The sequence below is a fragment of the Argopecten irradians genome, chromosome 1, assembly GCF_041381155.1.
Source record: "Argopecten irradians isolate NY chromosome 1, Ai_NY, whole genome shotgun sequence".
Lineage (NCBI taxonomy): Eukaryota > Metazoa > Mollusca > Bivalvia > Pectinida > Pectinidae > Argopecten > Argopecten irradians.
This window is the reverse complement of record NC_091134.1, coordinates 47,107,331-47,134,403: the sequence shown is the minus strand read 5'-3', so window position 1 is coordinate 47,134,403 and position 27,073 is coordinate 47,107,331. Positions and strand designations below refer to the sequence as shown.

The 27,073-nt window shown below is 32.8% G+C and overlaps 2 protein-coding genes across 2 annotated transcripts; both read left to right on the top strand.

Annotated features, from left to right (window-relative positions):
* The first annotated feature begins 5,468 nt into the window (after positions 1-5,468).
* On the top strand, positions 5,469-13,829 carry LOC138330281 (uncharacterized). Its single transcript, XM_069277777.1, has 6 exons — positions 5,469-5,776; positions 6,514-6,561; positions 7,370-7,741; positions 8,325-8,504; positions 8,798-8,876; positions 10,981-13,829. Exons 1-6 carry the CDS (start codon positions 5,695-5,697, stop codon positions 11,282-11,284), a joined length of 1,065 nt encoding a protein of 354 aa, XP_069133878.1. The 5' UTR covers positions 5,469-5,694; the 3' UTR covers positions 11,285-13,829.
* A 668-nt stretch (positions 13,830-14,497) lies between these two features.
* Positions 14,498-26,706, top strand: LOC138330275 (uncharacterized). Its single transcript, XM_069277766.1, has 9 exons — positions 14,498-14,677; positions 15,160-15,212; positions 17,225-17,342; positions 17,760-17,928; positions 21,563-21,751; positions 22,629-22,876; positions 23,455-23,691; positions 23,992-24,250; positions 25,178-26,706. Exons 2-9 carry the CDS (start codon positions 15,201-15,203, stop codon positions 25,314-25,316), a joined length of 1,371 nt encoding a protein of 456 aa, XP_069133867.1. The 5' UTR covers positions 14,498-14,677; positions 15,160-15,200; the 3' UTR covers positions 25,317-26,706.
* The last annotated feature ends 367 nt before the right edge of the window (positions 26,707-27,073 follow it).

Here is a 27,073-nt window from a genome sequence, read left to right as displayed (position 1 = left end):
TTTCCAATTAAACTATCAAATCTTAGTGTTTTACTTACATCGTTCTGGATAATACAACACCCACAGACTATTTGACCGATATTCAAAATCTGTACCTCTTGCCCAATGAGCTTTGAGTTGAACGATTCCTACAATGCGATTGTAAAAACAAATGTGCGTTTATAGGGCTTGCAAACTGTACATTCTGTTCGTCGAAAGAAAGAAAAACAACAAGAAAGTATTTACATTCGCGTTTTACATGTGTTATTGTGTATTATTTATTTTATAGACACTTCGCTTGTATGCGTCTGTCGTATCCTAGATAACACCCACAATTAAATCAACGATACGTTGAGTGGTTCAGGTTTTCTTTAAATTGATTATTTTGTTAAATATTTGCTAGTTTATGAACAACTCAAAGTATATTTTGCTCGTAGAGTACATATAATGTATGAATAATTAGCATAACCCACCTGTCCATCGTAATGCTAATCTATTGTGGTAGCCTATGGTCCGATGTTATGGTTGGTCGGTCTCCTGAAATGTTTTCATTGCGAACACAGATAGCTTGAGTTAATGTTATCTCCGTCATCCAAACTTTGTATGAAGCCTTACAACAATAAAATCTCGAATTTGAACATATAACTTCGTTGATGGTATCTTACATATTATTCTCCTTCTAAATAATGATATTTATTTTTGGTTATTGTGTACACGTTAACGTTCGCTATTTTTGCAATGTAAATGCAAAACATTGATAACATCTAGGATTTATTTTTGAAGGATTATCCAACATTATAGTTTCGAACGCCTAAAACCTGTTCTGTTAGCTTACTAAAAGGTCTTCGTCTCTGTCGAATATGGAAATGAGAGATTTTTCAACAATAACACTTTTTTCAGACCTGTATTACGATTATAGATATATTTAAGCAACTGTTATGTTTACTCCATACTTGATATAATGCATACAAGGGGAAATGGCGCATCCGACATTGCAGTCACTCATGTCATGGGTTGGCCCACAGATGGAATTACAAGTATGTGTCATAGATATATATATGCCTGGTGACGATTACGGATCATGGGTACTTAGGTTATTTCGCTGTATATATCAGGCAACCATTATTAAAATTATGCCTTATGGACCTCTCTTTTAGTCAAAAAACGGACAACTAGATGACTTGTTGATAATATCGCTAATCAAGTACAACTAAATAATCAATACTTTGTACTCCGCAAATTTTGTTGCTGAAAATGTTATTATTTCATAGTTATCTTAGACCTTTAGACTTACTTATCGTATCTATTTTCAGTTCGCTATTATTTATTTCTATAACCATAATTATATACATAGAGCAATTACTGGCTGATTTTTATTGAGCCGACTTTGACAGTGATATCAGTGCGGATATGTATCAAAGTAATGAAAACATTAACACCAAAGCAATCATATTAAATGAAAATTAAATTACAGTAAGTTACATACATACCTTAGATTCAACCTCCCCTTTTCACTTCTAAGTAAAACAATGAGAACACACAGGATTGAACTGATCTTTCCCTGGTATCACTCGGGGATACAGACAGATCTGTTAATTTTGGCTCAGTCACTTGATATATAACCTACTAAATAGGGATTTATGGCTTGATAAAGTAAAGAAACCAAATACGTCAGATACATACAAGTGGTTTGAACAAAGAGATCAAAGAAATATCAAACCCGTACATATTTTTTTTTATTTGAAAAATTCGCTTCTGCCATGGAGACATGCAAAAAAATATTAATATCTAATCAGTGACGCATTGAAGATAATTTATATAGCGCCATATTTATCAGCAAGTAACGTAATTGGTCAAATCATTTTCATTTTTTTGTGTGCAGCAAAATATATAAAAATCAGTTACTATAAGTTTTTAAGCGATCATATCTTACATCTGCAATTCCTAATTTCCGATTTTCTACCTCTGAAAAAATAACAATCACGAGATTCTGAGCTGAGTGATGGCTCATTGGCAAGATTAAATTGCTCTACTATATTTTATCTTTATGGGCAATATACGAGATAAAGCGCATTTATTCTCTTTGTATCAGTAAGTACCAGTTCATTGTTTATGTACTTAGACTGACCTCTATGGTTATCAAATATCGTGAATATACATGATATCATTGAATCCACACAACATATGGTTGTGTTTTGCTCTCAGTGATCCCATCTCACACATTTCTTCTTCAAACGTAATTTCTCGTATGCTGTACATGTTAATTATTCTAATTTATGTTTTCTTTAAAATATGTGATTATATGAACATTAGTGGCAGAAAAGTGTGTATAAAAATATAGAGGTAGAATGTTGGTGAACATGAAATATGGACATTAGATGGGAAATTAGGAAATCAAAACGAAAACTGGAAAAGAAAGTTGCAGAAGATATTAAACTACAACCGAAAATGTTTTGGAAATATTTTTAATTCTAAAAGGGATGTCAAAACCGGGATATCTGACTTGAAAGGCCTGGACGTAGAGGACAACAAAAAGGCTGTAAATGATAAGGACAACGCTGAAGTTTTAGCGAGTTTCTTCAGTAGCGTGTTCACACAAGAACCCCCTGGAACTGTACCAGACTTTGATAAAAGGGTAATAACCCATCCTTTTAATGAAATTAAATGTACTGAAAATACTGTTGAGAACCTCTTATCGAAACTGAATAATAATAAATTTTCGGATCTGATGTACCCTAAAGTTCTGAAAGAATTAAGGAAATAAATAAGCAAGCCTATATCTGACATCTTCAATTAATCAGTAATGGACGGGAAACTTCCAAGTAAGTGGAAAGAGGCCAATATTACAGCGATTTTCAAAAAAGGTTCTAAGTCGGAAGCTGGAAACTAATTGGGAAAACTTTTGGAAAAAAACCTCATTAGAGACAGCAAAGAAATACATATTGACAAAATTAATCTCCTTAGTAACAAACTATTTAGATTTATTTCGAGACGATCAACGCAATTCCAACTGCTAAATGTAATGCTAATGAAATAACTGATAAAGGAGGTGAGCATGATATCATCTATATGGATTTTATGGAAGCCTTTGATAAAGTTCCACATTGGCGATTGTTAAAAGAACTGGAAGGATAAATAAGGAATCAGTAAACAGATTACGATTTGGATCCAGGATTTCTTCAGCAACCGGTGTCAGAGAGTAATAGTGAACGGGGAATCTTCGAAAAGATACCCAGTGATCAACGGCGTATTCCACAGGGTAGCGTACTCGGCCCCATTCTCTTTGTTTTGTATACTCAAATCCCCATTATTTGCAGACGATACGAAACTTTACAGAGAAATAAAAAGTCACAGTAATGTAGAAACCTTGCAAAATTATCTCATCAGTCTACAGTGGTCGGATAAATGATTATTAAAATTTCATCGAAATAAATGTAAAGTTCTTACAATAAAACCAAATGGATGAAATACTACATGATGAATGGAGAAGATAGTCAAATACAATTTGAAAATATAACATTAGAATATCGGTGTAATTGTAGATACCGACTTAAACTTTACGGCACATATTTAACTTGGAGTCACCAAAGCCAATAGCATTTTAGGTCTTATCAGGATAACTTTTACATACTTGGACGAAAAAATGTTTAATTTATTATTCAAGTCACACGTCAGACCTCATTTAGAATATGCTTAGAGTGTGTGGAACCCATGTAAATGTTTGGAGTGATTGAAAAATGGTGTAGTCTACCTCAACATGTTGTGGATGGCAAGAATGTGAAACATTTTGAAATACTATTAGACAATTACTGGAAAAATACTTATTTATATGAACACTGATTTAACTACAGACATTGTAAAGGAAAATTGTACACCAGAAGTCACTGTTAATTAATTATTGTATGCTTATATGATATGGACATAGAAGCTTACAGTCTGCGTCCATCATTGTAGGACATAATCTCTGGAATGGAGATTGTAGACTGGATGATAAAGTTATCAGAGATGTGTTGATGGCTAATATTCAGTCAAAATTTCAACATTGAAAAGTTTTTCCAGCTCATTATCAGACGTAGCATAGGTAAGGACGTCGTTGCTAGTATTGGATTCTTAAGGTGCTGTATCCTTGTTTTGAACATGAATGGACATGAAACACTGCTGTTTCAGTGACCTTTTTTAAAAGCATTGTGTTAAAGATGTCGTCGTCTGACACGCCTGAGAAGTTTTATTTATTTATTTGTTTATAATTTACCATGTTACATTGGATACTCGTTTCTAGAATGAGCTTATAACAAAGTATTGTTTAGGTATATACATGTATATATACTTTCCTCTATACTGACTAATCAATGAGCTTTTATACATGATGCCAGTACATTGTTACATAACTTCCATACATTACTCACTCCTACTACTGTCATTATTAGTTAATGACGTTTATGGAGTTATCGGAAAATATCCAGTCACTTTATGGGAAGTGTATTTCCTTCCGCAATACTGTGTTACAGTATCGACACGAATATAAATATACTCAATAATGGGTCTAACACATAAAGCAATATATAATACTATTTAACCGTATAAAGAAATCTATGCATTTATCTTTTGACTTTATGAGGATGTGCCAGGTTTTGGTGGCAAAGAAAGTTAGGGTGACATAGTGATAACAACACCGACTTACGACCTACAAACGTCTCAAAGAAATATCAAAATCGCTAACAAGTGAGGGTTGGGGAGAGGAGGGGGTGTAAATATTGAACACTTTAACCACTTTGCCACCGGAGGTGTAGAAGAACCATTGTCTTCTATATCAAATTACTTCTTCATATTTAAGCTAAAAATAAGATTAGAATATTAGACAGAGAAGTATTGCATTTTAAATATGGACCTCTAATTAGATTTAACCTTTAAACCGGTTAAGTGCTTTTCAACGCTCGATAGGCTTTGTGTAAACACAGTACCCCGGTACACCTATGGTGTAGACTGGTTTCACTATTCAATCAATAGAATACTTGAATCATTATTCCAGTACGTTCAAATTACCATAAATATACTGAAGCATTTTTATCCTTTTACTAACTACAGTGACAGGCTATGCTGCTATAAAATTGCGAAATACGTTTTGAACAAAAATTATGTTGCATCGTAATATACACATATGTAAATAAACCTCTGAATTCGTCTTCATGTAATTAAAGGAATTGTAAAGGAATTGTAAAGGATTTAAATTTTGAACTAAGCATGCTTTAAGTTTGATCTGCTCTGCATCAAAAAATTAGTATGATTGATAAGCCAATTTGGAAAATAAATTACTCAATAGACACATAAACATCAAAGAACAAGCGTCTGTTTCGTAGCTTCTACTAGTTGTATCTAAACATCATTCGACCCTTACAGGTAGTCAGAGCATTGAATTGTATATTCAATAGAAATAGCCTGGCCTATTGAACAGAACGTCACTGCGCTCTTAAGACCATTTCCATATATATAGCGTACACTGCCTGCTGTGTTTCACAACCCACATGTTTATTCAGGACAGATTCGAAATCACACGCATGTAAAACTAGCAAAACCGGATGGGTTGGTTGTGAACATTTATCTAAATATACCTTACGAAATTAATCATAAGTTTAACTATTTAACTGAGGATAGCTACACAAAGGATTCAGTTTCACGCTCGGGAGGGTCCCCGATCGTCAGCTGTACAGCATTTACATGTTCGTCCTATGGACAGTGAACATGATGACTGCATCACATTTTCTTGTATTTCTGTGGACATTTTTCAGTTCTTACAGAGGTAAGTGTAATGGAGAAGGGAAGGGGGTAGTGTTAATTGATCTAATACTTAATAAATATAAATAACAAATGGTATAAAAAAAGAAAAAAATAACTATGCCGAATTACGTCAGCGTAAATGCGATGTTGAAACAGAGATTACCAGAAGGTCCACGTGGTTTGTCGGCCAATCACACGGGAGGAGAGAGGGTAGTGTGTATAGGGGAAATAGTACACCTATATCCTGAAAAATTACAATGACGAATCTCATCAGAAAATAAGTATCGTACGACAACCTCATGTAGTAAGCTAAGTGAAAGAGTACCCGATGTGGCAGTTAAAGTATCATTCCATCCACATCCTACATATAGCCTATATAAACCTAGATCGTCCACATGGAAAATCAATACTGATATACAGAACGCCAACAAACTCCCTAAAACGATTGTAATTCAAATGATGTTAATAAAAAATTAGATTTATCGATTAAAGTGACTAAAGATAGATTAATATATACCATGCTGTTGGTTGAGAGACAGGAATCTATATAAGTTCTGTACGTGTTCTAATTATTGACTGACGAACCGGTTTATTTCAATACCCTTCGACACTATCTAAATATCATGATGTGACACGCCGAAGAATAACCTATCATACTATAAATAACGTTAACGTTTGTCCTATTTCACGTACATAACTTTACATGTAGTGACTTATCATAACAGTACATAATACATTCTTATTACTGTTTACCGACAGAAATAGCTGGGACCATATGTTCTGATGCCGTTACAGATGGCACAACAGGTAAGTATACCATATCAATAGGTGATTTGTATAAATAAATAAATATATTTGTTTTACACAATTATCAATCGACGTTTTAGATATACATATGTATTATATACATTGTACATGTATGTCAATATTATGGCTGGCCATTTGGAAAATATATCGAAAACGAATAAACTGGCACACTTTGATAAATATACCACTCCAGATTTGATTACATTGTACAACATATAGCTACCACATCTTCCACAAAAAATCTATGAATTAAGTAATTTTGGCCCAATTAAAGCACCTATTTTCGATAATTTTTTAAACCACAGAATAAAATATACATTGATAAAATGGGCGGGTATTATGTAATGCTAAATAATTGTATCAAGTTTACCATTAAGCTTTCCATTCCTAAGGCAGAATAATAATAATATGAATTAAAGAAGATTTTGATGTAGTGTTTCGCCTGCGACAAGAACATAACTACAGCTACATGTTCTGGGCCTTAATTTCGAGAACAAAATCTGTCCACCATTGTGAATACGTCCTCAGACACGCCAACGATTTGAGCATATTAATGAAAATTTCTGGCTGCTCAGGTTATGACAGCCTTTAAATACCTTGTATTCAGTCATGGGAGTCCATACATATCTGCGATAAAATTTGAGAATTACGTCTTTTCAAATATTTCATATTCACGTTGTAGTTAACGAAGATTGATTTCAGAATAAAAATTAAATCTACCCTTAGTGTCTGGTCATGATAAAATATAAACCTCTGGCTTTTTAAGCACAGGTATAATATCATTTGATTCATTTATCTTCTTTTTCAGTACTGAATATGTGTGAGGACGGTATTTTTAATGGTGACAGTGTAGTAATAGATACGTACAATTCATCAGACTACAGAAGTAATGGTGGAAGTATTAGTTGTTCGTGCACGGCCACATTGGGAGGACTCTCCGATGGGACAACGACGACTGTTGATTTCGGAACTGTCCAGTCATTATATCCCCAGTCTGGGTGTAGAAGTGTTGTTACTCTGAATCCACAATTACAAGCTTTCCCAGTTCAACCGAATATTTTTGAATGCCGTGTTTCCAATATTACATTCAACCTTGTTCAGAATAACGACACTTTCAATGTTGTTTGGGATTCGGGAACGAGTGGAAGTATGTCAGAGTATTGTCTTTCATTAAAGACGGGTAAGTAATGTATTACAAGCGGATAGATAAATTATTCAATAAATGTCGTATTAAAGCGTTAACGGTTATTTGTTTTCAAAAATGCCATAGTTTAAAGATCCAACTTCTTATATATGTGTAAAAGCCATTATAAAAGTCATTTTGAATCAAATATGAATTCAAAGATCCATTCACTAAAACAAAACCACTTTTTTTACAAACATAGTAAACTGGAAAATATTATTTCATCGAAAGTTCAATACAATGAAGTTTTTCGGTATGTGTAATTTTTAAGACTGTTACATTTTCCAATATTAAACATGTCATATTCAACAACAGCTGTGTCATATAAAATATTCCACATACTGTAAACCAATTTTTTTACGGCGACTAAAATTCGCGTTTCCATGCCTGACGACTTCTACATGGCGATTGAATCTCTCATGGTTCTACTGTACACGTGCTGAAGACTTCTTTTGCGATAAAACTTTTCGCAAATTCTGATCGCCTGCGAAATAAGCAAAATTGAATCGCGCGCGAAAATAAGTTGGTTAAGTTAAGAACAAAGCAAATTGATTCTGATATCAAATGTTTTGCTTTTAAGGAAGCGGGTCCTTATCACTGAAATGTAATTCAATGATACAAGAACAGACAACCGTCCCAACAGCGATGACGTCAGTGATGACGACATCAAGGCCAACAACAAGGTTCATTCTTACAATACCTACTACGTCACCTAGTCAAGAAACGACATCTGCAAAAACTAATGAAAACGAGTTAGACAGTGAGCATCAATTAGAATATCGTTAAATTGTATTATTTTCATTATTTTATACTATTTTTTTCACCAAACAAAAAGAAATCATTGACCCACATGAAAGAATGAGAAGGAGCGATGCTAAATGTTTACATAAATTCTGTGCTTCGACTTGTCTGTTGTTTAAATGGATTTAAAAATAAAATTGAAAAAGTTGCAATTTCGAAATACGTTGAGTCGTGAAATGTATCAACAAGCAGTGTAGATGTTTTCATGAATTTGCAATAGTATTAAATTATAATGTTTTTATTGTTTTGCAGTGCCAGTAATTATCGGAATAACTGTGGGAGGAGTAGTTCTTCTCATTGTCTGTATAATTGTAGCCGTCTTGTGGTCAAGGTCAGTATTCCGGTAATTCATAATTGTGATTTTATAACACGTCAATTACGGGACTCCAAAACGACGTGGGTAAAGCCATCGATCATATTTCACGTGAGATCTGTGACGTTGTTATCACAGGAAGGACGGCCTAATCGTATTTCGCGCATGCCATTTATGGATATTTAGGCATAAGCCCGTTAAATTGTTCGCAAGTCCTGGTAGCATCATACCAATTTCACATAATTAATCAGGGATGGGTTCAATTACATAGCAATGTAATTAATTAAATTACACATTACATTTTAAAATGGCATTACCATTACCATTACCATTACATGCAATTTGCAATGTAATTAATTAAATTACCATTACTTTACCAGTGTAATTAATTAAATTACACATTACTTTCAGTTTTTAGTAAAAGAACAACTTTTATCCCACGGACTGGGCACTATAATAAATATGGCTATCTTCATACAGAGAGCAACCAACTAAATAATTTTACATAGACCACAGTGTTAAACTTTGTTAAAGTTTTGTACTGTATTGTTAAAACAAAGGAATATTAGTTAGCTATTGTGTTCTATAATTAAAGTCTAGGTTCTCATATAACACTAAATAGAAAAAAAAGTTTGGGTCCTTCTGCTCAAACTCCAACCAGGGTAGCTTTATTGAAATCAGGCGCATTTTGCACTAAAAAATCCTGAAATTCTAATGCTTTTACCTATTCATTATCAAAGTTGATATTTTGAACCTAAATCTCAATATGAATTTCCAAATTCATATCATGGTTATCTAGGAATAATTACCTGTCAGAAAACACTTTTACTTTTGAAATTCATAATTAGCCAGCCAATCAGCGGCCGGGTAAAAATTCTATCCTGGGCTCAATCTTGTATACACAGGGGCCATTTCGAAGGTCTTTTTTATTTAGTTGGTTGATCCCTAAAATACGTATCCATTTACATTTGTACACTAATTTAAGATATGCATGCATTCATTAATAAGGTTCTTTAAATTTCCAAATATTACATTTAAAAGAACAGTCATATTAGTATGTATTCATATTTCACATTTCATCGGTCAATACAATCATGTCAAAGTACATTTAATTTTTGAGGTTACATTGATAATTATCAGACTTTCAAAATTGGTGTGATTAGAAATATTACATAGTACGGATACTAAGATAGTCTACATTGGTAGAAGTTAAACAGAAATAAAAAAAATATTAGTTAATAATTGTGTGTACACGATATATTATCACTTTGCCATCTTGAAATTCTATAGATGTGATAAAGTCATTGTAATGCATTTTACCCCATTTTTTGTCTATAAATATAAATGTATATTCTTTTACTAATTTGTGCTGGAAACTAAATCTTTTATTAAGCCATATACCTAGTGTCACTTTGAATTTCTCATTAGGTGTGATTCTAACATTATACCTAGCTACCTGCTCAGTAATAGTGAAGGTAACGATCAATTGTTCTCACGATGTTTGCCCCCAAGGTATGATTATCTATAATTACCAGGTAGCTGGTCTAGACCCTCTGTTCTTCAAATCAAACTTTATTTTATACCTGATTTAAACAATTAAGGGCATAGGTAGGAAGGGCATTATTCTCACTATTGATCAAGAGTGCTAAATAAAGTACTGTTATCATACTATATGGTAGACATTCATAGTAACTAATCATAAGAATATTAAAACTAAAATGAAAAGACAAAAACTTCAGTGAGAACAGAAATATGAAAAATGTAATCTGACAAATCTATCTAAAAAACATCACATGTAATTGAAATGTATTTGAAAAGTAATTGGGCATTACATGCATTTTTGTAATGTAATTAATTAAATTACCATTACATGTAATTGAAATTTGCTTCAATTACACATTATATTCAATTACTTGAAAACTGTAATGCATTACAATTAATTATCATTACATTTTTAATTACCCCATGCCTGTAATTAATGAATCTTCCGTTTACATATAAATATATAATATCAATCTTAAATTTACATGGCAACATGTCTAACCCACTTGTATTATTATTCTTTTTTTTTCTTTTTTTTTTATCTTATTTTTTTATTATTTTTTATTGATATTTTTTTCAGATCAAAGGATAAAAAGAAAGAAGAACCCAGAGAAACGCCAAGTGTAGTGCATAATAATAATACATTTCCAAGAAGGATGTATCTACCAAATATGGGATTAAATCATGAAGTAGATCCGGATAGCGATGCATATGATCAACTTCACAAGAATTCTTCTGAGGACGAAAAAGATTTAAATCTGGAGACAGATATGGATTTATACGATCACATTCATGAACCGGAACCGGAAATACAACATGTTGCGGCACCTAATGGTGATGTGTATGCAGAAGTTCAAAAGACAACAGAGGATGTGCATTTGTGATGTCGATTTCTTTTAATGATAAGAAATTATGAAATGATTTCTTAACCGTCCAATAAATAGGAAATAGTTATTTGTGTCACTGCTCATTTTATTCTAGTGACAGAATATTGGTGCTATGTTACTGATGATTATGATACAATATGTAAACTAATATAGGAATTCGTGATATTATAATATTACGTACTGTTAACATGACAAATAGCTTTAAAACAAAAGTGGATAAATGAGAAGTTTCGAAGAATATTACAATTGAATTAGAATCGCTAGTCACCATACTGAGAAACTGTGATCATTTGTTTCTAAACTAAAATAGGGGTCATGCTGTATGGGTAATGAAGGTATTCTGATTGACATGTTCCATGTTCGAGTCTCACGTGTGGTAGTTACAGTACCTAATAGTGACAGGATGTCAGTGATTTTATCCAACACTCTCAAGGCCAGGCTTCCTTTTTTATTTTAAGTCTATAAGCACAGTGTAACCGGTTTGTGAAATTGTTTCTAAATAATAAAATACTCACAAACACATAAAATTGGCTCCTCCTTATATGAGTTGCATGGTTGATATTACTCTTTGTAGGTTTTTTTTTATTTAAAGGAATTAAATAATACGTTCCTTTGTATGATTTTATGCATAAATTCCAATCAATAAAATAATTCTAATTCATTGAAAACTACTATCATAAAAGCTGATTTGAATCTTTGAATGTGAAAAAGCTATAACTATTCATGTTCCAAAACGAAAAAACAGACTCCATAGCAGTTGGTTATCGTTAATATTCACACACACACACACCAGTGTGTAAACATGTACGGCCCCTCTCATTGGCCAACTCCTATATCCCTTGATTTTGATTGTCTTTCACCTTCAGACTATTTTTCATAGCATTACAATATTGGCTCTCTATTTAAGCACTATATTCTATGGTGTTCCGATATTATGACGAAGTGTTTGGTGGAAAAATAGAATTACAATTATATGATATGTGACTGTATACGTTATTATGATGTTTATCTAAACTCTTTTTTGTCAATTCTTAAATTTTGAAAAGACACTAGCTAAAGCTCGTGTATTTCCAAAATTTGAAAATTAACTAATTCGGGTTTGATAAACATGATACAGTCACGTGTCGGTGAACCTCAATATTCAGTGGAATAATTTTTTTTTTTTTTTTTTTTTTTTTTTTTTGTTGTGTATTGTACACTTATTCACTGAAAACAACCCTGATTTGTGTCCATTATACTGCTCTGCCTGAGGTTCTAGAGCGAAATTGTTTTTAAACCCCACCCACTCCCCATTAATTTCGCTCCTCCTGATTGAATATTGCTTGATTTAAGAAAGTGTTTGTCCAATAATTTCATATTTTATATAAACATACTGCTTTTAGCCAAGGAGTACCAGTCAAAAATATGCTAAATCACTACCGTGAATAAAAAGCTTTATATCTTGTTAAATTATTTCATGTATTTTTTCCCGCTTATATTTTTTTATTATTATTTTAATTTATTTTTAATCATATTGTTTAATAAAGGTTTTGATATAAAGTCTATAATTAATTACATTTTAGTGTTCAACATTTTAAACTTTTATTTCATAATAAAATGCTAATTTTATTATATCACTTGTTTGAGTCGTATTTGGAACAAAGAGGCAAAGTGCCGTTACAGTGCTGAAAACAAATGGACCCAAAGAACACGCTTCCTGTAAAATGTGTAAAACAATGATAGTAATTTCCTAATTCAATTATGTTAATACATTTAATACATAGTATATTTTCTCTTAAAATGTGAATTTATAAGTAATTGTCATCCTTCAATAACTATATTTTATTACATTATGCGAACCTAAGCGATATACAGTGTATCTACAAAAATGTCGAGCCAACTAACATGTTAATCAACTTTTATAATAGAAAGTCGATTAGATGCATTAATCTATTGGGATATCGGTGAACGTTCATTTTTCGAGAAAAAATACGTTAAAACAGACAAAGCAAATTCAAAAGATTGCAATTGAAAAAGAAGTGTCCTATTAGCCTAACTTTTAGCATTCTTTTTCACACAGGTAAACGTTATTCAAATCTCTGCAGTCACAAACGTCTGTTACATTATTCTGGATACAAGTGTTTTGATTCAGAAAATATCTATGTTCGTTTGAACATAGGTAAAACTGCCTTGATGTTATGTGATAAGAATGCATATCGATACTGAATCAATATTGCTGTACATCCTGTTACGTAAAGCCGTATGTATCGTGCCATGATTGTCTGTGTGTATAAACAGGTATTTACACGATTTAAACATAGAAAATATTCAAGTATGTCCAACATTGTGTTTATGTTAAAATTATATGTTTTCAGTTTTGCTAAAAGCTGTGATATGATATTAATGTTTATGAATGTGCTACATATGTAGCTGTATGGTTTTTCGTATCTAAATAAGAAATGATACAGTTAAGCATATGCGTCTATACACTCCTCAAAGAAATATAATAATGTGAGTCATGTCTCTTTTCTTTTGTATTAAAATTGAAGTATTGTGGATCATGTATATTTGTTGTTGTTTTGTTTTTCTGCACAGTGATGTCTAGCTATTTTGTATCTTTATTCCGCTTGGTTGTGTCGACTAATGATCTTAGCATGTTTTCTGTTCCGATGTATGTACGAATGTTGTTTATTGTGAATGAATGAAAACGTCCCCTCGTTAACTTAATGCAATGTTGGTGGTTTGATTAATCATCATTTTAATGGAGGAGAAAGGTGAACATGACTTCTACTTCAATATGACAATTTTGAGGCATAATTGAGATATCAATGATCAAATTTTACTACAAAACCCTTGTATTTTCAATTTTTTCCGTGGGTTATCCTTTTTCACCGAATGAGTATTAAGGAGCTTCGAATGTTGTTTTGCCACCTGCATTTTCAATGATACATGTCTAATAAAAAATATGTTTAAAACTATGTTTCTAAATAGACTTCCATTACTTTTTTCAAAATTGTAGTCTTGAATGTAATTCAATTTCCACCTAGTATGATTTGATACGGACGAATAAACACAGTGATATCTATTTGGACCAGCTAGGTATGAATTATGTATACTGCAGTAACACAAATACAATGGGTGTAATGTTTCGTTTTACAACACCCAAAAATATTTCGTGACTTATGCATGAGTTATTCTCAATAAAGTAATGACCCAAGTAAGGTTTACACATATGTACAATTTACAATAAAACTATATATAGGGCAGTGTGGTCCGGATATGACGTTAAGTCAACATTTATATGTGGGAGGATGATGGTCACAAGATTTCATATCGGTAATACACATTACACACACGGGGTCAGAGGTCACCGCAGCAGGTGCATGTGACTGCCTTAAGCTGACGACTGAGGTAAGTTAACTCAGAGATGTAACTTAACGGTAGTCCATTCGTAGTACATCTCATTTCTGTTGATTTTGTTAAATGACCATCTGCCTAAAAAACGTATAATCTACAATGTATACACTTTACCTAGATCTCTTTAGATGTTGATAACACCTGGTGTAAAGTCTCAGTAACAAGAGGATCGGTATCTCTATATATACCATCTACACAAAGTTTAAGGCAGACTTCTGGTTTATAAAGCGTTTTCCAGATTTATTAATGTAACCATTTGAATTATAATACCATGTTGGTGTGATGTTTAAATGTAACCCTTAATGATACAATCTGATATAATGTATCAGTAATAAAAGCAAGGAAAAAGAAAGTTGATTTTTCCGGAAATGTCTTTGAATTGTTTTATTGTATATACAGATACATAACAACTCTACAAAGACTCCCTTTCTATAACATTTAAATGACTATTTTGAATATATTCCTATTAATTCCAGGTCCATGTAAGTTTCCACGAGCGACAGAAAACACAAGCAACATGACTGATGAGGTTCGGAACTTATTTATACTTAAGCAAATCACTGAATTGATCATAGAAGGGAGTTTTTGAAATAATGCATGTGTTAAGGAAATTTAAAGATTACATATCAAGAATGTGGTGTGTTTTATATACATCAACTGTACATAGTTGAACATAAACAAGATCATGCTCTATCGGTGGGGTCACCGACAATGTATATCTACCACAACTTATCTTAGTATGTATCATATTACTTCAATAGTTTATCACATCACAAAATTAATGATTGAGATTTATATACTCTTTTAATTTACCTATGTGTAACCTGACTATAAAAATAAGGATATCAATTTTGGATTATTTATAAAAACATAGCTTTCTATTTGTAAAGCATATTTAGTTACCTCCCTTCAATTATGTGCTATCTTAAAGCGCTGATTACTGAATCTGGGTTTGAATGTTGTTCATTTTTTTTAAAACCTTGATTGTAAACTGTTAAACGAGAACTTTTACTCTTTAAATGTATTATCTTATAGAAAACAGGTCATATTGTTCTTAATTGTCAAAACTTCTATGAATTCTTGATTTTTTAATTAATGCTTTTTGATTTACTTAGAAAATGTGTAATATAAATTCCTGTATAAAACGGGCGTAAGATCGGTATAATATGTATGCAATTTAAAACTAAAACATCTATTAATAGAAACCTGCTTTTCGCGTTGCATACTAAATCGTGGGTGGTCTTACAATTTGTATATCAACCTGGCTTAAGTGAAATCGATATATTTTCACATTTACGCCTGAATAAACTGGACATATAGACCTGTTGTTCTAATTGTTAACTTTTCAAAATTAAATATTACCACAATACATGACATTATGGATTGGACAAATAGACCTGTTGTATCCATTGAAAGCTTTCTGGGGTCAAATCTAAGCCATACATATCATTATAAACTTGACTCCCTATCCTTTTCTATGCGAAATATTTTCCAAGTGAAACGTCTTTGCTTTATGCAGTACACATGCCTACTGCATATGCATGCTAACCTGTCTAAAGCGAAACCCTATAATATCCATAGCTGTATGAACTTATTCCAGCTGAAAATGCATAGTACGCTTTACGTACCTTACACGAACCTTGAATATATAATCTAACCACCAGTCTTTAAAATAATAAAATCATCATTATATTTTGGTTGATAATGTTAGTGTCTGCGACATATCTAATTCCTAAGTTTCCAACTGGGGAGATAACCTAGTACTCGAATTATGCTGCGAAAATCCTATCAGCAACTTGGTGTCGATATATATGGTCAATCTACATAAAATTATACCAATGTAAATCAGCATAATAGCATGACTTCATTGACAGTGTCAACATATTTACGCTTATTGGTTGAAAATTAGCCGATATAGATAAAAAGCAAAACTAGCACATTTTACCAATGCACACATGTTGTACAGTTAATAAGCATGGTGAAAAGAAATATTAGCATAACATGAGGAGGTTAACATTTTATGATGGAAATTTGAATTACAAATTCAATTTGATATACAAGAAATTTTTATTAATATTATATCAGTAACAGATGTTTATAAAGAGACAAGCAAGCGACACATGGGTGTTAGAGATGCAGGTGGATGGAGTTTGCAGGAAAATTGTACGACTGACAATATAAATCCAGGCAGATTTATCAAATTACTTGTATGCTAGTGTTTGGTGATTGTTGAATGACTTATCATCGGCGTTGACACTCGACTTATTATTATATATATATCTCCATAGTCTCTTCACAACATTATACGTGTATTATGTTTTGTTTACTTATTTTGTATGTTTATTTTATATGATTATTATTGTTGCTTATGTTTACGTTTACGTGCTTCTAACACTAACTATGTTATCATATCGGTATACTTATCTCATGAGTTTGATAGTTTTAGGATCAAGGAGAGTATGATATGAATATTCCACTGGCAGTTATGTTTATTGAAATTAGGTATCAGTGTGTGACTGGGATATAACTTTTGACCAACAGGTTGCTGTAGCTTCTGGCCACAATGGCGGTCTGTCCATACCGAAAGCTGCCTTCTTCATTGTCGGGGAGATCGCTGGATCAGGGGTCCTGGCTCTTCCCAAAGCGGTAGAAGATACAGGTAAAAATATCTTTATGTATTTTTTGTCCCTTACATTATGATATATAATATAATTATAATGTTGTACCAGGCTTCATCTGCCTCATGTTATTTTTATGTTTCAAATAATTTAAATACATTAGAATGTATTGCTCGAAAAATAAAAATAATTGAATTTATTGCGACAAATTCTGGTCAAAGTAAACTATTATAAACCTATAAAATCGTTATTGAAATAATGAGAGAAAAATATGTTCTCAAACGTTTAGACAGCTTGAACCTTTAATTATATCCACCTGTGTTGGTGTATGCAAGTAATTCGTTCGAAATAAAAATGTAAATTACTTTTACCAAAGTTATTTGATCCTTTGAGTGTATATATGAACCAGACTGGAGGTTGATGTACTCGAATGACATTACATATATTGTTATAAACAGGATGGATAGGCCTGGTACTAATCACCGCCTGTAGTTTCCTATCAGCCTATACCGGACACATCCTCGGTAAGGCTTGGATCATCGCCTCCCACAGGTTCCAGGACTGTCGTGGTCATGTTCCGGATCCGTATCCCCTTATCGGAGAGAAGGCCTACGGGAAGTGGGGCAGGTAACTTGAGTATAGTATTATTTGGAAGCTTGGGCAGAATGAAGTAGGTACGATAAGGGCTATGATCGGTCCCATGATTTTGTAAGAGATAAGCTGTAGAATTCACCTTATAAACAGGGGTACCAAGTAGGTGACTAGCCGTGAGTTTCGTTTGCGGATTTGTACCAGCTGTACTAACTTGATACGGCACAGCCACATGGAACGCGTTTGGATTTTTCCATAATGGCGGCACGAATATGAAAGATACGTTTCGAATATAAAAGCCAAGTATTTTCGATGTTAACAATATATTGGATATAAAAGTAATACTTAAATAGTTTCGGCATACATTGAAATAAATAATTAATGTAATTTTATCAAATATAAATATCCCCTATCTTGTTTTCAACAAAGAAAACATTTCGATCACAAATGAAAAAACTCGAGTCCGCCATCTTGGATCCAAGTGGTACGCTTCTGAAAATCTGCTGGTACGGCGCGTTCCATTTGAGATACAGCAGATTCGTATCGACACAACTGGTACGAATCTGCAAATGGTACGCACGGTAGTTGAATAGCCATATTTGTTAATATATAATGTTGTGTAATTGAGAGGTTGGTAAATACTGTATTGGGGAAACTCGCTACATCTTCGCCAGATAAACGATAACACATCTTTCTTGTTCCAAGTCTATCTTTATTCTCTCAAAACGTAAAGATTCAGCAAAGAGGAATAACCCATATACAGTAAGGGTTATGATTAAAAATCATACAATTCCATAATATATAACAAAGTCACAAAACCTTAAAAAAAACCCATTACAATCAATGTTAACAATTATAGAATACTACTACCCCATCCATTCATCAACTCCAGAAGTTGGTATGTATGAATTATATGCTTATCTCTGGAAATGTTTACCAAATATGACATGTTATTCACAGTAATATCAGCAGAGATTTCGCTCTTAATTAACATAGTATATTTCTGATATATTTATCTGAGAAAACAGACACTTGCATTTAGAAAACATTTATGCTGTGCAATATAACCAATTAATGGCAGAAGGGCAATTATACGCGTACGGAAAAAAATCATGAGCTAGATAAAAAAGTGCAAATTTATGAATAACTTTCAATACAATAAAGTTCAGATATATCTATGAATCAACTCACTTATAAATCCTTGTATGGGCTGATAGTATCCGGGCCGGGCTCGCTTGCTGGACAGTTCAAAGATCGGACAATAACAGATTAATGAACAAATACGAAGATGGAATTCCTTTCCTTGGAAAGCTAAGTCATCACAAGTTGATCATCGGTAAGGTCATCGACGAGGAAAAATCCACACATCAGAGTAGAATCAAAGTCAATAAAGGCATAACAGTAAAAATGCAGCAATTATATTCATTCTAAATGCCACCATGAATACGTAATCATTCAAGGAATGTAATGTCCAATGATATAAGTCCACAATAAACAACACAGTTTGCCGCCAAAAAGCACATGGCACGGGAACAATGTCTGTCTGGCCGGCAAGCCAAGACCCGACGAGTACCGAGACTCGCCGGCCACACGGGTGAAACGCTATTAAAAAGTCATATATATACTGCTGCTTGTAGTCACCGAATAAGGATTCTCCACCATGTTGTGTGACTGAGAGGTTGGTAAATACTGTATTGGGGAAACTCGCTACATCTTCGCCAGATAAACGATAACACGTCTTTCTTGTTCTAAGTCTATCTTTATTCTCTCAAAACGTAAAGATTCAGCAAAGGGGAATAACCCATATACAGTAAGGGTTATGATTATCTCCCTTAGACCGTACGGTGTGAAAACTAGCTACACCCATATAACCATATACACATCAATAAATATAGTTTACCCATGGTGATGTGTTTCTATGTGAAAAATAAAATACGTGATACGAGGTGGAATTTCTTGCAAACAGTGACTCATTACGCGTTTAAGCGTTTGAAAATAGTCAAGAACATAACCGAATGCTTTAAAACTACACTATGGAATGGACATGAAAAATTAAGATATTTCGCCCGAACGAAATAATTGTTGAGTGTGAACGAACTGATATTATTTCGTTCGTACGAACTATTATTTGTTCCCATGAAATAATGTTTACATGGGGCCGAAATAATTCTTACGTGGGAAAGGAAATATTATTGAGCTAACCCTTTTTATGACTTATATGACAGTAATTCTTTATTCAATGAATCCAAATTTGATCTATTACGTAATTCTATTGATTGAGAGTTTCCCTTTGTATTCACTAATCTAAAACATGTATATTGTATTGCATTGTATATTTATCTTCATCGAAATACTAGCATTCTATGTGGTTCTAGAAATATCCTATATAGTGTTATATGTATTATTTGATTGTTAGATTAGGTAGTATGCATTTGTAGTCAACAAAATCGATATGTGGCGAATAATAAGTCAAATAGATTTTGAATACAAAATAATGTACTTTTGGGTTTTATTTACAGTAACGATACAAATATAGAAGTCTAATTGTTAAAGGTGTTAAGATTAATAATATACACTACGAACAAATTATTATCAAGCACAAAGATTCTTTATCTTCGTAAGTTATCATATCATAGCGTTTATGTGAACTCAGGTGAAGATATTTGATAGTCAAAGTAAGCGGTGCAATACGGGCAACATAGATTCCGTATGTTTCATGATATATTTTCATCAGTATATGGTGGTTCAGAACGGAAATGGGTAAAATCAACTTATCACGTTCAAACTAAATATTACTGCAATACTATTGGCTTTTTCAAATGATGCACTATGAAATTACATTTATTTTGTATTAATATGTGTACACATTAACATAATATAGTGTGCGTTTACAATTAATAGATGTGATTTAATCGATAACTTAGCTAGAAAGGTGACAGAAAGTGGAACAGGTATTCATATCACACTGATTAAATAAAGGTCTGTGGGCAGTGAGTAGTTTGATAAAGATGTCCTGGGGTAAAACGTAAGTGGAAAGTGGGGCAGATACTCCAGTTAAATACTGTCGTTTATTGTTTATTCTAGTTAAATAAAAAAAATCTGAAAATGACGTTCCTAGGGAAGATATATCTTCTTACTTAGTACGACTCGTTATGGAAGATTATGTGCTTGGAAAGAACTATTAATCAAACATAAGTGTTTTTATAAAGCCGAAAGTAGTAATTCGGTTCGGAAAAAATACGAAATTTCAAAACATTACTCTTTCGTCGACTTCATTGCTTACGAAATAGCTTTGATAAATTTGATAAATTCGTCTTCAATTTAGCTTCAAGACCTAACTGCAAATTGAACTAATCTGATACATTAATTCAAACAATGTTTTATTCAATAAGGATACAGTACAACATACATGCCATGAGTGGTTGGATTCAGTCACAAGTACAATGTACTAATCCATCCCCATATACAATATATAATACATGTATAAGCAAATTGAACAGTACTGATAACATTTAATCTTAGTCATCAGTGCTAAGGTGCTGGGGTAGGAAAAAGGAAGGATAGCAGGGATTGGCTAAAAGAAAATGGTGTTTATTTTTCAACCATACAAATCTAATACATTGTACTGTCAAATCTATGTAAAGTGTTTTACCCCATTGTACAATTTCAGACAAATCGTTAACATATCGATAAACGTTACCTTATTTGGAGTAGGGACTGTCTTTCTCCTATTGGCGTCGGAAAATATCGAATCCCTCTTCAAAGATGTCGGATGGGATCTTAGTTTCTGTGTGTGGTGTATCATATTGGCCGCCATCTTAACTCCGGTCACGTGGCTGGGAACACCTGCTGACTTCTGGTAAGTATTCAAACTTAATGTGTTAAATCATCGTTTATGTTGATTGTCATTCATTTTAGAATATTGATACCAAAATAGCAAATGTATGTTCATCTGACTTCTTATAATTAGGCATTTTTGCGAAATGCGAAAATTAACGTTAAATTATTTTACGTCATGATTTGTAGATAAATTATAAAGTACAAAATTATACAAAATACCGTAGAATTTCCTCACAAACTATTAATTTTGTAAATCGTATCTCGAAGCGTTTTCACAGAATAATCGTCATTAATATCCATAAGTAAACATATACAATGTACGAATGTCACTTTACCATAGCAATCAAATCAGGGGTTAATAAGAGGAAATAGGGTTAACAGGGTAAGAGGTAATGTTACAATATTTTGACAGGAGAAATATATTGTTGCTATTGTCAATCTGAAGAAACAAATGGTGTAAAAGCAGTTTTTAGCAGAAAATCTGTCATTTAGTTGCCTATTAGGCTATCAAGCTGTATGTACTTCTCGATAATTAAAAATATTTTTCTGCCTGCGTCGGTCAATACACGCTTCCGGTGAGAATCAGTCATTGATATTTTCCTCGTTTTCCGCGATATAAGCACGATGTTTATACACAGCTCCGTTTGCGATGCCGAACAGGAATCGTCGGCACTTATAGTACACATGCATGACTTGGAAGAATGTTTATTTATGGGTTACTAATTCATAAATCAAAGATATTATAAATGTTTTATATATGTTTTAAGATGTACAGTATTTGTACTTCGATTCACTTGATTAATTTTCTATTATTAAGGGGAAAAATCTTATTCCTTTTCCGAAATTTCAACGCATTGCAGTATTGAGGTTTTATCAATTTATTGGTTCCATTGCAGGCAAGTTGCAGTTGGAGCTACCATAGCGACCGCCATAGCTTGTGTGGTCCTCATAGCAAATATCAGCTTGGAAGCTAAAGATCTCGCTGATGTTCCTTTGGTTCACGAGAAAATAAAATTCTTGGATTTCTTCACAGCCTTTGGGACGATAGTGTTTGCATTTGGAGGACATCCAGCTTTTCCAACTTTCCAAAACGATATGAAAAAGCAAAAAGATTTCAAATGGGCTGTTCTTTTTGGATATCTAAGTACGTTTTGGTTTAATACACACCATGTTGCAAAGAAAATTATTTTATGACCATTGAAATGGTGAGCCTTTTGCTTAAGATACCTTTTTATTCTGTAACCAACAGCATATGTATTATTACTGTAATCGGCACTGACGGAATAAGCTGTATTAAAGAACATGAGCACGTGTGCCAATTCGGTTGACCTACTTCTCAGGCGGAACATTGTTAGACGGTCATATTTACAATATTATCGACATATTGTTTTAGAATTTAAACATGTTTATAATTAATGTTGCAGGATAAAAAAGGTAAGCGCGTTGAAATATAAAATGTATGTTTGGCTCCAGATAGAATGACAAAAGTGGCTCGCCGTTTTTTTGTCTTTCTTAAACTTCGCCAAAATAATTTAAGACACTTACCATGTATTCTCTGTATTTATAGCAGATATCTCTGGTACCTATTTTCTTAAATCAAACTGTCTTACTACCAGATATCCCATGAAACGCAGATTTTGCAAAATTTTACTGGACTGTATAACACTTACCTTGTAGCTTTTCCCATGTACTAACACCTGATCTCACTTTTTTATTCCACAGTCGTGCTACTGATGTACTTCCCAGTTTCTTCAGCAGGATATTTTGTTTATGGTAAAACTTTGGACGACAACATCCTCAACACAGTGTGTCACTCTACCAATCACACACACTGTAAGAAAGGCATGACCGTCGCTATTCAGATCCTCATCACTCTTCATCTCATGTTTGGTTTTGTTATCGTCTTGAACCCATTCTGCCAGCAAGTCGAACATAGCGTGTTCAAAGTGGATTCAAGAAGTGAGTGATGTTCATTTGTTTCTTTATTTATTTAGATCAATTAAAAACTAATTATGCCAAAAATAGTAGCTGATTAATGCATATGTAAATCATTGTTTTACTTACTCAAACTATTGAAATAATGAAAATATGCAACGAGACACATCACGAATATACTGCAACCTCCCAATACATACAGAGATTCATACACATAACACATTACACTCAAGAGAGGCCACCTTCATGACCTTAGTTGTTAGTAAGACGTTGATCCAGCCTATCAAACAACCATTTAAACTTAACGATTGTGTATCCTTGCAGAGTTTTCCGTTAAGCGAGTGATGGTGAGAACGGGTCTTGTGGCTCTGGTACTGTTTATCGCCGAGACAATTCCACACTTTGGTGCCATTTTATCGTTGGTCGGTGGTTCCACGACAACCTTACTGGCCTACGTTTGTCCCTCAGTGTTCTATCTAAAGCTGTGTAGGACTCCACATGATGAAGAGCTGGTGGTTCCAGATGATGGAAGCACAAATGTACGACCTGTCAGGCTTCCTGGAACAGAACCCGATGGTACAATGTAAGTTGGTAACTTCCTGACGTTTAACCTCACCAGTTAGCGAATTACATATAATTATGTACGTCGACCGTGTCGAAGTTCCTTTTGGTTGATTGAAGTCCAATAACACTCATTTATTTTCAATGGATTAGAGATCTTACGGTATAGCATGCCAAAAGGCACTCAATAGAAATGGTTAATCTTTTTTCAAAGTTAATAATGCGCCTGTCTGAAATAAGTTTATTTAAAAAAAAGCATCTCCAAAAGTCGAAATTGATAATAAGGATTTTAGATTGAGATAGATATACCCGAATATTCTTAAATCAAATAAAACATGCCATTGAAATGATGTTTACATGTATAATATGAGGGTTAACTTGAATATATCTTTTATGTTATGGAATCAATCCTCATAATTCAATCTACTGTATATAAATTCATTCTGGGACCCTTTTTTCATGAAATCATTACGCCGTCATATTAGCCAATTAGCATTGACCTTATAAACGGTGACGTCATTTTAAAAGTTAAGTTTCTTTACCGCTACAGGATCTAAATAGAGATCCTCTGGGATTTTTTTCACATAGTAATAAACTTTGTTGCACAGTTATCACATTTATTATTTCTTATTTTAAACAGCTCGATCAAATGTCCTCCTACTCTTCTATAGCTAAAACTTGGTAATTTGAGTTTCCGAAGTCGATCCGGATATTGTATTTATCCTTCGGGGGTTGATAAATTAAGCCAATGACAATGCTCGTTACAATTGAATTAAATCTAATTACACCACGATACTGTTTAATGAAATGATGACAATAATGGACAATTTTTTATCAAGTCCGGCAACATTGTATGTAATTATAATTAATTATCGTTTCTATCTTTTTATCAAAACAATAACTGTCGCTCCTTTTATCTATATAACAACTTTTTTTCAATATTTTTCAGAATCATACCTTTCTGGGAAAAAGTGATGAATTACGAAATAGTAGCGCTTGGACTGATTGCTGGTGTGGCGTCCACGGTATCCGCTGTGATTGGAATTGTTCAACCAGACACTTTCACCGTGCCTTGCTATGCAAGGTAGTAGTGCAAACGAAACAACCAGAGCATTTTTATACATTCAAATTCTGATCTAGCAGAGTTACTACCCTTCATTTCACTTACTGGCGGAGTTACTTCCCTTCATTTCACTTACTGGCGGAGTGAAACGAAGGGAAGTAACTCTGATAGATCGGAAAGATAACTATTCAGGAACCTAGACTATCACCATAGCGTACGTATTAGGAATGAAGGATGACAGAAATTAGTTAAATGGTGTTAAAAATATTTTATACAAGGAAATGCTTTCGAGTGCTAAATATAAGGAGTGCGTTCAAATATTACACGGAAAATGTCATTTATATTTTTCATGGATAGGTAGTACACGCACGCTCTTTTAGGGTTTTTTTCCTATAAAGTATTTGTTTAGTTATTAATTGATTGGTATCATAATGATTTGGTATCAATTATGGAACTGTGATGAATAGTTTTATATTATTTTTTATTATAGTGGTACATATGTGTAGAATTGCGGGAATATGTATGTAGTAATTTGTGTCTGTGATATGTTAACTAAGTAATTCGAATGTTTCAAAGACGTCATTAAAATTTACATTTACTCTCAAAGCATATACTTTTTCACAAAATGTGAGTGAATCGCCAATGGTTAAGTTCTAGCAATTCAATGTCTGTAGGCTATCGATGTTACTTAAACATAGTGTCGTGCAAATGTAAAATTATTCAATTTTATATTATTTTCAAAATCTAATGACAATGTTTTTTTTTTTTTTTTTTTTTTTTTAATTTCCATTCATATAATCTATCTTTATATTATACAAACAATTTTAAAGTGTGTAATGAGTTTGATTCATAATGTTCTTTTTGTTGTCATGATTACATGTTATGGTGATTGCATTGTAAGAACTGATGATATAGTGTATGGTTATATGCGGTATAAGCATGTGTGTGTACAATATGAGAGATGAATTATGTTAAGTTTTCTGGAATTCTTGCTTGTAAATATTATTCATCGCCATGGATCATTTCCAAATGATAAATGTATTCCAATAGAAATCTTTTCTTTTTATTTCATTTTATCACGTCAGCCTTAATATAAACTAATGAAAGTATGTATAACGTTCAGTTTATTTCATTTTACGTCAAGGAAGAACATTATGTAGGTTGCTTACCATAAAGTAAGCTATTTTTGTTGTTAATACAATAGAAACATATGCCTGAGGTTTTTTTTAATCTGCATTGAATCCGGTATTACAGTTTATATTGATTCCTCATTGTATAACTGATGTTCAATTAACACTGATAAAGTTAACGTGTGTTGAAATATGAATTTATATGCCATGCATTGTACTTGGTATGAGTTATTTACTGGTCGGTGTCGCTCAGTACTAATATATATATATAGCGAATGGAGGTATTTTGTTAGTAATTACCACTCAATCACACGCTGGTAAAGATTTGTTGGTGTTGTACCCCTCATCAAGATGAACTATATATGAACTGTATATATTTGTGAAAAACGCATATCATTTTGTTTCCAATGTAGCCTGTATATTGCCGAAACATTCTTTTAGAAAGAAATGAATAAAAATCTGAGTTGCTACTTTTATCTGCTTTTATTTGACAATAATTTGTTTTATCTAGGAGACACACATTCAGAATATATTGGCCTACATATATAAAAACTTTATTAAAAGCCATCCATAGATTTTGAACAAAAAGAAAATCTGAAGCATAAAATATTGCTGTTTTTACATGCTCGATATCTCATAAATATTTGAATTA

Excerpts from the sequence above, each read along its gene's own strand:
- LOC138330281 (XM_069277777.1), top strand. The coding sequence starts at position 5,695 with ATGTTCGTCCTATGGACAGTGAACATGATGACTGCATCACATTTTCTT. Across the intron at positions 6,562-7,369 it reads CGTTACAGATGGCACAACAG|TACTGAATATGTGTGAGGAC; the intron begins GTAAGTATACCA and ends CTTCTTTTTCAG. Across the intron at positions 7,742-8,324 it reads TTGTCTTTCATTAAAGACGG|GAAGCGGGTCCTTATCACTG; the intron begins GTAAGTAATGTA and ends TTTGCTTTTAAG.
- LOC138330275 (XM_069277766.1), top strand. Across the intron at positions 21,752-22,628 it reads GGAACACCTGCTGACTTCTG|GCAAGTTGCAGTTGGAGCTA; the intron begins GTAAGTATTCAA and ends GTTCCATTGCAG. Across the intron at positions 24,251-25,177 it reads ACAGAACCCGATGGTACAAT|AATCATACCTTTCTGGGAAA; the intron begins GTAAGTTGGTAA and ends AATATTTTTCAG.